Source organism: Zootermopsis nevadensis, unplaced genomic scaffold, assembly GCF_977971745.1.
Source record: "Zootermopsis nevadensis isolate Lab colony 2312 unplaced genomic scaffold, Znev_1.0 Znev_ptg000010l, whole genome shotgun sequence".
Classification (NCBI taxonomy): domain Eukaryota; kingdom Metazoa; phylum Arthropoda; class Insecta; order Blattodea; family Termopsidae; genus Zootermopsis; species Zootermopsis nevadensis.
In genome coordinates this window covers 599,189-611,095 of record NW_028259142.1, presented here as the reverse complement: position 1 = coordinate 611,095, position 11,907 = coordinate 599,189, and the positions used below count along the sequence as shown (strand labels likewise).

Genomic DNA, 11,907 nt, shown 5'->3' with positions numbered 1-11,907 from the left:
ATTCTTGGTCATCTGATCCTACCCCCATCCTCAGTTGAAATAAGATTGTCAACATGTCAATAAAATTACTCTTCATTAGGAGACAGCCATAAAATGAACTTCACTGCGCCTCAATCTCTTATTCATTTATTTAAAATATTTTATGCTAAACAGGTAAACATAGGAAGAAAATCGTATCAAGAATTCAATTTACACTTACAAACTCAATTTTCAAACCTGATATAAATTAGCCTCGGACACTTTAAAGAAACCGGTGCGACCAAATCGTGATTATGTGACAGCACATCATCACAACAGCCCATAATACATGATCAAAGTTCACAAATTTTCAACCTATGTCTCTGTTATACTTAACCTGTGGTATATATTCTTGCTCTTAAATAGGAGAATTCACTATAACCAGACACTGGATTCAAAATAAAGCAGAACACAACACAGCTTTCAATAAAAATTCACTTTTAACAATTGAAGTGACAGACAAAACCTTGTACCAGCATTTTTGATCAGCAGGTGCTGGTTCAAAAGCCACATTCCAACAGTTCATCATAATATAATTTGTTTTTACAAAAGATTCAAGACAATTTGTACTTTTAATGGCCATTTAGATACTAAACACATACTGTTTTGGCAGGATGAACTGCAGGAATCGGAGTTCCTTCCTTAAAAAGAAGAGCCATATTTTAAGACAACTCTCATTTATGCTCTAAGGAAAAAGAAAGAAAGAAATGAAAGAAAAGCCAGCTTTAAAAACCACTGCACATAGAATGACCAATTCCAGGTCACAGCAACTGTCTCATTTCATTCCTGAACCGGTAAGGCATCTTGAACCCAACATGGTACTGGTTTCTAAATAGTATTCTGAATCCAGACCATTCCCTTCCTTGCTTATCATCTAGTTTCATAAAATAATTAAGTTGCTAATGTTAATATTTTTAAATGTGCTAGAATACAAGTGCAAAGAATATATATAGTTACTAATGCTTTGAGATTTTCCTGTACAAAAAAGATGCATCCATCCTTTGTTCAGAGTTAACATGGTCAGAAATGGTTAGGTAGGCCAGGCAGATAGACAAAGACTGGCTGGCCAGCCATCATTCATCCGAAGAACAAGTTGGCATCCAAATCGCAAAGGGGACAAGGAGAGGGGGTGGCACGGCAACTGACCTCGAGCCACACTCCACACATGCCAATTCAAATGCGATGAGAAGATAATGGTCATGTAGCCACAATCCAGGGCACACAAGATTGATCAACCAACAAAACCTAACCAACCACACTTAGCACATTTTCTTTTAGTTGTCGAGGCAGGGCGGGTGCATGATTGGAACGGACCACTCATTGAATTCACCCACTGTAACAAAAAACAAGTCAACATTGCAGGCAGGCCTGTGCGTACTGTGCTCGGTCTGTTCGGTTCAAGAGCATCACAGTCCCGTAACACTTCCTGCTGCCCACCCACTCTAGTTGCCTTCCCCATCGTCATGCTTTCTCTTCTTCCCTCGTGGTGTCGACTCTGCAAGAAATGTTTCCAATAAGGTTTCAGGTTAGGCATTCAAATGGAAGTAACATACTCTTCACACTGTATATGTAACAGGCCATGTTATACTGAATAAATACGTTAAAACAAATTTAATATAAGTTGAGAAAACCATGCAATGGAGAAACAATTCATTTTCCCCACTTTATATATATATATATTACTGGCACTGTTACAATTCTGATTATACCCTAATACACAACAGAATTCATAATACTAATTTTACTGGTACACCACATAATGCAAGCTAAGGAAAAACGTGCACATGTATAGCGAGTACTTGTATTCTGTTTACAGAACCTCGTAATTTCTATGGCAGGTATGTACCTAAATTTTCAAAATGGGAAATCTGAGACTATTGCTCTACTAACACATTCCTTCAAGTTGGAATAAACACATCACTTCTACAAGTTACAACTGCACCATATAATCAAATTCTGTTTTAAAAAATTTAAATTCTGTAAAATACTTGCAACATAACTAAGGAGACCTGCGTAGTCTGAAAGCATTAAGAGAGCTCTCAGCAACTTGAAGCAATTCCATCCACCAAATTAATAGCAAAGTGATCAGAAGATATTTTCCTGCACTGCCAAGAACTGCTAATACTGCACACCTTAAAATGCATTTCTTTACAGCAAATGACATGTGACGTGACCTAGCCTGCATTAAGCACCGGTACAGTGAGACGCTAGAAGCCACCCACCATCTTCTGCATCTTCATCTTCACCATCTTCCTCTTCTTCCACAAGTTCATCTTCATCCTCATCTTCTATAACTTCTCCTTCATAGTCTTCACCCTCACTCTCCTCCTGCAAAGAGAACGGATTAATATCACAATTCTAAAGATGACCGCACTTAGAGACAATTTCATTCCAAAATGTTTGCAGCAAATGGCCTTTTAATAAATTTCCTATTTAAAATTACTCACCTAGAAAGCACATAACAAATGTCGTGGACAAACACAGTACATTGTGGTTAACTGGGCCGTCGGATAATCGGGGCAGCCATTTATTTGGGACGAATCTTAAATAACAAACCTTTTTAACTCTTTATGTGGAAGTTCACACAATTGGGCCAAAGTGATGCAACGAAGGTTTGTGAACAGTTCTTACTAAAACTATTATGTCCATCATCAGTGTAGAAGACAGCATATTACTCCACTTGCGAGACTGCAACGTATCATCACAGTGGCAAGGAACTTACTGTTCTAGTCAAGAATATGGCTATGACTCCTCAACTTGCAAAGAGTACTAAACCTTTGGCATTAGTCAATACCTCAAGATGTTCTTTGTAGACAGCATCCAGACCAACATCTTCATCGTCAAGATCTTCATCATCAAGATGTTCATCATCTTCTTCGTCTTCTTCATCATCGAGAACTTCTTCATCATCGTCTAGAATCAATACATTACAAAATGAATACTTATTGTCTTCACATACATGAACATCAATGCACCAGTGACTTCATCATATCTTTTGACTGTAATTACGTCAATATAATCCATTTCCCCTTCCTTTAACAGTATTTATTTACCAAGTGCACCTGTAACTCTAAAATGTAAAATACATTACAAGGTACGATGTCCAAATACGAAGATTTTGGACTCAAACATCAGACTTACTTTTATTTCGTACACTAAACTAACGTAAATGTACTCAAGTATTATTCTTTATCAACGCCCATGTTCCACAGGTTCTATGCTTTAAGTGGACGTTCTTAAATTTCGTACAATCTCTCTTGCATGCCCCCATCTGAACTTCAATCCTCAGAGTCCATTTAAATGCAAAGCCAGAGATGAGACACGAGCCTAAGCTGGTCCGACTGAGTCTAGTAGAATTATGGCTGGTGGGGGCACTGCTTTACAGCACACAGATCCCAAATGAAGTGCACGAACTATGCAGCGAATACAAAGTCATTCCCGTGCTTCAACAGTACTGCATAAATGAATTCATGGGTATAAAACACGAGGCAATGCTTTAAATTGACCTTATCATATGGGAAACCCCTTCCAGTGATAAATGGTTAAGTATTATGGAAGCGCAACACAAAAAGCACAGCTGAGTCGTAAATCTACAAAACAAAATTGAACTCCGATGTACTTTAAAACACGGCCTGGTAAATTTCCCAAAAAGAAATTCTCCAAGTCGCACAAGCCATTAAAGAAAATGAATGGAAGCTTTATCGTGCCCAAAAATAAAGATTGGGCATTTTATTTGGTACCACATTGTACATAAAATGGCTAATATGAACGTTTCTCTACGCAAGAACCACCGCCTCACCAAATACCTGAAACAATTTTCAAAAAAGTCATTCTTAGCAAAAGGACCATTCCAAGCGTCCCTTCAATCTTTCGCCTCTCTTTCATCAACATCCGCATCTCAAAAACAATCTTACCTTCACTCTCGTTACCATTTATTTCATCATCTTCTACTTCACTGTCCTCAGCTTCTTTGTCTTCCACATCAAACCTGAAACAATGACGATTAAGATATCATCACCAAACAGACATCTTTACTGAAATGTAGTTATAAAGCACATAAACACGGAATTCCTCGAAACTTTTTGAAATCCAAATAGCGATTTGTTACGCGACACCAACGATACATTGGTCTTAAGCCGGTTAGCATTTCACAAACTGAGGTGGAATACTAAATATGGCCTCTATATTAAAATTTCCGCAGGAAGAGGTATGCGAGTCTCTGCTAGTTCTCGGTGGCGGGGAAATCCTCATGGTTCTGCTTCAGGCAAATAGAAGGATTTGCAACAGTTTGCGGCCAACCCAACGCCAGAAACAGGCAAGGTAGGGATTTTGAAACAGAATAGACGGGACAACACGGTACCATTCTCACTCAGTTACACAATCTACGACTTCGGTGACTCAGAGATGATACACTGTATTTTCAACTAATGATACTTTTACCGTAAAACTGACGTGGCTTTTAATATTACCATGGATTTGAAAATGTTATTGCATTAAACATGTTATTATACATTTTTGTGTCTAGAAGAATAATTTTGCAATTTTGTTAAGTTTGGTCGGCAGTAACAGCGGCCAGTGTTTCCTGAAGACCCCAGCCCTTCTCTTGACTGCGGCATTTTCCAAGACTATAAATAACAGCAGGGATTTTTTACCACTACAGCCTTCCATAAGCATTCTTACCTTTCTCGCTCATTTAAAGATAAATAGGTTTCAAATTCCATAAACTGTGCCACTTAAAGAAGAAAAGATTTTAAGAGGCTGATAATCAAGAAATGCAGACACATTTTGTGCTATATAGAAAGTAGTTCTCACCCATCCAAATATTTCAGGCTTGGAATAAGGTGGAAGACCTTTTCTCGATAATTGTCAATTCCTGTTGCTTCGTTGTTGAAGAGGTCCAAATTCTTTAAATTCTCGAACTCCTTCTGCAAAAAAAATAACAACAAATAGAACTGCTAAGCTCGTATGCAACCTGCAAATTTTGCGTTGCACATTAAGAGCATTTTCCAACTCTCCAAAATGTGCATTAATGTTTTCCAGTTATATAAGACAGTAAATATTGTGGGGAGGGGGGGGGGGTGTTTAAACTATTCTGTAACCGTAATTTTTTCTATGACTTCAAACTGTACCAAGGAAAGAACATTTTCTATAACGCAGCCTGTGCAAAGACACCGTAGATACATATGGCGCCTCAGTAGTTTTAATTTTGACAGCTCCGATCTTCGTAATTACTCTCGTTTTCACATATTTTGCAATGAATACGGAAAACAGTACAAACTAATGGCCGAACTACTTTAGTAGCATAAATATTCTAAGAAAGGCCAGTAATTTACAGTCCATGTCAAAAAAGAAAATTTGTAGGAGCAATTAAAATTACATTTTATGTACAACAGAGTGACAATAAAAGAACACAAAGCAAGGACTTACCAAGGGTTCTAGTGTATCTAGATCCTTTATTTTATTTCCACTTAAATTCAGGTGTGTCAACTTAGGGCTTGTGCGGAGGAGGTTCAAGCCCCCCGAAATACGGTTGTCACTTAACTCCAGCTGTGAAAATTAAGAAAATATTCCAAGATTAAACAACAGCAAAGACTTTCAATGACAGTCATTTGTATATGCAATCTGAAACCCAATTTCACAATCCGATACACAGAATGTGAGAACAGATTAAAAGTATTTGGTAAATATCCCAGATGCTTCTTCAATAATACTCAATATAGTTCATCGTTACGTTATATTATGACCAGTTGGAAGCAGAACGACTTCGTGTTTTTATGTTGTTGTAATAGCCAATTCTGAGTAAAAACTCTAGTACACGGGGTGGCTTAACCTTATCCTTTTAAATAAGATCACTGATAAATTACCAACAGAAGTATGACAGAGTGGAAGAAATATTTCGAGAACTTCAGTCCAGCACAGTCCTTACAATTAAATCTTTATACTCAAAGAACGATGGCCACGGTGGTCTAGCGGTTAGAACGTTGGCCTTGTAATCCTGGGGTCTCGGGTTCGATTCCCGGCGGTGCCCGGATTTATAACTTGTGTTGGGCAAGGCCGTGGTCTAGGCAACACAGAGTTTTCCTCCGTGGCATCCCAACAATTACTCCATTCACACACAGAAGAAGGCAATGGCAAACCACTTCTGGATCATCTGCCAAGAACGTATATGAACAGGTCCCAGTCCGAGAAAAGGATGGAAGGATCCTGTTCATATGGACCTGTCGTCAGACAGGACACTAAAATTTAAAACTCAAAGAACGCTTGTGCGTTCAAATTTACCAGAACTGTTCAGAACTCTCGTTTGTGAATGTAGAAGATGGAGAACTGTGAGGAAAGTGTGTGACGCTCAAGTTCCTAAGACAATAAGACTGGTAAGTACAATTCCTAATTTGCTTTTCATTAACTAAAAAAAAAAACATAATTCCTTTTAGAGCAGCTGACATGTTAGGAAAAACCAGATCATAATGTCGTAAATGCAATATGAAGTCGAAATATTCCTTTCCGCTATCAATAATCAGTTATGATAACATTTCTACTTCAATATGCTTTCTCAAGTAAGTCTTAGGCAAACTGAAACAAAACAAGGTTAAAGTTTTTAATTTCAATCAGTACTTGACCACGTATAAACATAATTACTTCTGTTGTAAGTAAAGTAAAGCAGTCCCGTTAGGTCGCTTCAGGAGAGAGAAGGTATAGCTCATACTCATTCTTGACCTCGGCACTAGATGGGAGCGAGTGGTCAGCATCACGCCGTGACTGCGCTTTACCCTCGGGAAAAGACCCCGGTACCCACTGGATAGGAGTCTGGATGCAGAGGCTAGAGGAAATATCCTCTGCCCCGTCGGAGATCAAACCCCAGTCGTCCAACCCGTAGCAAGTCACTATATTGACTGAGCTATCGTGGTTCTTACTTCAGTTAATCAATCCCAATTTTTAAAAAATGCTTCCAAGTTACATACCTCCAGAAAATTGTGCACAAATCAATTCACCAACACACCAAGTGCAAATAACAAGGCGGCATTATTGACAACAGTCCACAACTGTTTACAACGCAATTTTGTTCTTCACATCACCCATTAACACATAACAAGGCGGTAGTCAACGCCAACTAACATATGTTCATCTTTTAACCTGGGGATTAGTTAAACACATACAGCTTTTTACGTAGTACAATGCACGGGGGGCATAAAGTTTAAATTCCTTACTGTCTCCAGCAGAAGAAAGCTTCAGCAGTTTGCATCCGACATCAACAGCTTGAAACTAATTTTATTGGAGCATGACAACCTTGAACAGTGTTTGGGCACTCTCATAGAACACGACACAACAGAAGATTGTAACAGGGGGTAGAATTTATCAGAATATTAGTTTCTCTAACAGCATGTGATTCAATATGTGAATCAGATAGTGTACTGAGAAAGGTTTGGCTGACGATCACTCTCTAAATTTAAAGCTACATTTTAAAAATACTTATATTTATCAACCCTTCCGTCTAGTATCAAATTAAAATCCGAGGCGTAACAGCTCCAGAGAGCCTAAGCCGACTAGCTTGACTGCTGGCCCCACGTTCACATGCCTAAGCAGAGGTGAACGATCATCCAACCAGATACAGGGTGACGTGTGGTCAGCACGACGAACCCCCAGCCATTGCTAGTTTTCCTGACCGGATTACGCTACTTATCGTAGCTCCCCAATTTCCTCATGATGCTGGGTTGGCACCGGTCCCATACACTGGTCGAAAGCTCATGAGAAAATTTCTTCTCCCCTGAGACTCGAACCAGCGCGCATTCCGTATCGCCGGTCCGAAGCATGATGCCTCAGACCGTGCGGCTACGACGCGGGACTCCATCTAGTATCAAGTTGCGCAAATATGAATTCAAGAAAAACTTCTAATTCCAAACACATGACACAAACAAAATGAAGCAACACCACTACCTTCTTCAAGTTGGGTAGCTTTGGAAATCCTTTGAGGCTTGTAAGGCCCGCATTAATAAGACTTAACGTCTCAAGATTTGTAAACTCATCACTAAGGCCAACGATGCTGGTACTCCTACAATTGTCCAGGTTCAAATCTTCAATCTGAAACACAGATATGTAAAATAATACCTTGACAAATCACTTCATTACACAAACCAAAGCTTGAGACAGAAACAGAGTTCAAAATTGCTAGTGATCAACAAGCAGTTCAGAAAGGTCATATTCTGTGTTGTCCTGTCCTGTGTACAGATAGAGGCCTTGCGATGAGCTGATCACTCATCCAAGGAATCCTACCGATGTCTATTAGATCAAGAAACCTCCAAAAGGAGGAACCTACGCTCCGCGAGGAGTGAAAAGGGTATAAAAATATATATAAGCAGGAGTAAATGGTGTTAAGAACATAGACATTTGCCTAGATAATTCTGATAAACAGGTGAGCAGTGAATCCGTGTCACACATTACACAAGAGCAAAAATTTTGTTTACTAAGGGTTTAGGGATGTCCTGAAACAACAGACTTCCAGCAGAGGAACGCTCAACAGTAAATTCCATTATTTGTTTACTGCATCAGAGGTGAACAGAATTTCAGGAGGGGGACTTCCAAAGAAATATTATAAATCTGAAACAAGAAATACAATTTACTGGGACTGTATTAATTACATCTGCTAATTGCTCTTATATATTTAACCACATACTCATTAACAGTAAAGTAATAATTTGTCATCATTATGAACTTTTAGAGCCACATAACATTCTACATTATTCACAAATTTTCTTCTGTACCCATCTGTTCTATTTCCCACTTAAAACGTGAAAAATGAGCTCACAGACCACTCCTTAGGCTCAGTTCCACTTGTCCCTACCTCATCAAAGAATTAATCGACAATATCACTAAGAGTGCAATAGACAGGAAACAGAATATGTTAGGAACTAACAAAGAGCACAAAACTTGGGACATGTAAAAGAGCACGGAAAATGACCTTAATAACGGAAGGTTTCTCTTATGAATAAACAACTCATATGTCATTTACCGTTCTACACACAAAAGGTACATTTTCCTTCAAGTTGGTGGTAATAAGGGGATTCAAATGAAGATTCGAATAATCATTGCTATGAATAACTATATTTGGCAAAAGACCAAATTTTATTATATTTTTGCAATTATTTTGTGTCAACAAGAAAACAAAGTTGACCGCATTCGAAAACACGTGGTTTCCTTTTAAATTTACCGCCTTCGTCCTGCCATATTTCCGGTCACCAAAATGCCAACTCTTCACACAGCACAGTTTCTAAAAACTTAACAAAATACGTAATATCCTTAGTATTTGTGGAATAAAAATAATTATGAAAATAACAGATTAAGCTGGGGCTAATTTACAACCAATATTAAAACACAACGAACTACATTATCGATCGGAAAGCTACTCGCTATGTGGGTGTCATGTACAAAGCGACGAGTGGTTCTGGGCTGTTACAGAAATAAAGTTGTTCGACAAACCCCGTCGTCGATTTGCAAACGTAAATATGTTCAGTGATCCCACCTACTTGGGGGTAGGTACTACAGAACGGTTTTAAATGTTACATTAACACTTTAAATCGCCGTAACAATTTGTATTTACTGTTTAAATATTACGGAAGAAAGTGCCTACGTGCCTGTTTGGCAGAAGCGCGCAGCAACACATTTCCCATCATGGCCGCTTAGCAACCGGTTCAACGCAAGTGAAAAGACGCTAATTTATAATTATAAACACCATGGCTAGTTTAATAGAACTTAAGTTTTGTATCAAACCATACAATAAGTATGTCACCTGTATAACTTACAAGTTGTCCTAGTACACAGTTAACACGGAACCACTGCCATCGACAATATTACGACGTAAAGACGCCGCGTCCATTTATGACCTCGACACCGACACAACATTTTGTACCCTTGTCGGCGAATCAGGTGTAAAGAGAATGGTGTTAAACATTGTGTGCAATTGGGTAGCGCATATTATTATTTCTTACACTGTACTGCCACCTTACAAAGAAAAATATGTGATGTAATACAAATTATCACCCAACATGGCGTCCTAATGGCATCACAAATACAAATCAAAATCAAAACATGCAAGCTGGCATTGAAATGAAGCAATGTAACACGAAATTCGGCACCAAGCACAATTTCTCTCGTTGACCAACCATTAATGTTACGTATTTGTACGCGTAAGTGCACATGCTAGCATTCCTGAGCAAGCCATTTTGAAGCTAAAATTCAACGTGTTAATCAAACTGTATTAAAGACAACTTTAAACTTAATAGCCCCACCCACGCGAGTGTATTCATGAAAATGTGTTTTTATTAAATTATTATACTTACTTCGGTGGTACAGAACTACAGAAGCAAATGAGAAGTGAAGCTAACATCAACGCCACATGACACTAATCCATGCGTGTTTTACAAGATGCCTTCTACAAACGGTCTAAGCAATTCATAGGCCTTAAATTAACACCATTCACAGTTAATACCAATATAAATTTATATGCGTCTATTACGTATGTTGTTCGTAATTAAAACATTATTTACGTACGATAACTACCCAACACAGAAGCCCAATACGAAACTACAATAAGGGCTACAACCATTATTATCCGTGCAATTAAATTTTGCTCTTGAAAATAATACTGCATATTGTCCCTGATAACTGATACAAACACATGTTATTTCAGAGATTAGGCCTCCATGCCTCACCAACTGGCATTCGTCATTACCTGCCTTGTAAACTACCAAAATTACAGCTGTTTTAAATTCTCGTCACACTTCTACTACAGTTATTTTGAAACGTGCTTACTTGACCTGGGTTCCTTCCACGTTTTTCGAGTTCTATCCTCTTCTCCATGCCGCTGTATTTCCCTTCTCCGGCACACGAGAACGGACAACGTAGCTTACTACCTTCAACCTTTACCTTCAAACCGGGAATGACGGACGGTCGCCACAACTTATTCGCGGCGGCTCCAATGCTGGCTTAGAGGGGTCCACACAATAACAGAATACGAGAGGCGGGAAATGAAACACATGTCTGGGACTACTTTCGAAGTAGCCAATCAGATTACTCGTCTGAAATTATGGCATGATTTGTATGCCATCTATTGAGTGAAAGGTGAATTTATTGATCGACTCGCTTCTCCGAGGCGTGAAAAGCGGAGTTCATTACTCAAACAAGGGAAACAATTAAATGATCTTGGGTATTTTTAAAATCACTTTTCAAAACAGGCGTTTCTCACTTTCCTGTGCCTAACAAATGACTTAGTACTGACGTAATTAATTCCCCCCTCCTCTGAAGTAGAAACAAACACATGCCCTTGAAAGAAGAATTAGTATAACTGCTTCCGTATTGAAAACTGTGCTCCCAGAAAATTAAATAATGAATGCGCATATGGATGTTTGCCTAAGAAAATAATTTTGACAGACAGTGTAGAAATGTTAAATTCGTGTCACTGTTTTCATCAACGACCAGCACGACAGCAAACATGTTCCGTGACCGAAGAACTACAAGCAGATGGTACGGGCAGGTCCAAGCCACCAGCAGTTCGCCTCCCTCCCTCACCCCTCCACTCACCGACGAGGATCGATATATATATGTATATATAGGGCTAGTATTGATTGCAATGCAACCGAAGTTGCTTCGTTTCGCCATGGCCATCTGTAGTGAGAGAGAAGACTGTCTGTCACACATGGTTTGCGGTTAATTGCTTGCAATGAAGCGAAAATGCTTCTGCACATTTTAGTTATGTGTGATCTGGTTAAGTGACACCTCCTAGTGAGCATCACGATAACTATGAGCTGTAATAAGAAAGTCGTTTGTGCGAATTGCAACGTATCATGCACGAAGAGGGAAACCTCAGAACATTATTTGTAGTTTACCTGTTGAGGGTAT

The 11,907-nt window shown here is 38.9% G+C and overlaps 1 protein-coding gene across 1 annotated transcript; it reads right to left on the bottom strand.

Annotated features, from left to right (window-relative positions):
* Positions 1-110: 110 nt before the first annotated feature.
* Mapmodulin (acidic leucine-rich nuclear phosphoprotein 32 mapmodulin) lies at positions 111-10,995 on the bottom strand. The gene is made up of 8 exons (XM_022074376.2): positions 10,822-10,995; positions 7,951-8,094; positions 5,446-5,565; positions 4,831-4,943; positions 3,933-4,006; positions 2,813-2,931; positions 2,241-2,346; positions 111-1,513 (listed from the first exon to the last, which is right to left on the bottom strand). The coding sequence occupies exons 1-8, from the start codon at positions 10,867-10,869 to the stop codon at positions 1,461-1,463; spliced, it is 777 nt and encodes a 258-aa protein (XP_021930068.1). The 5' UTR covers positions 10,870-10,995; the 3' UTR covers positions 111-1,460.
* Positions 10,996-11,907: the final 912 nt, after the last annotated feature.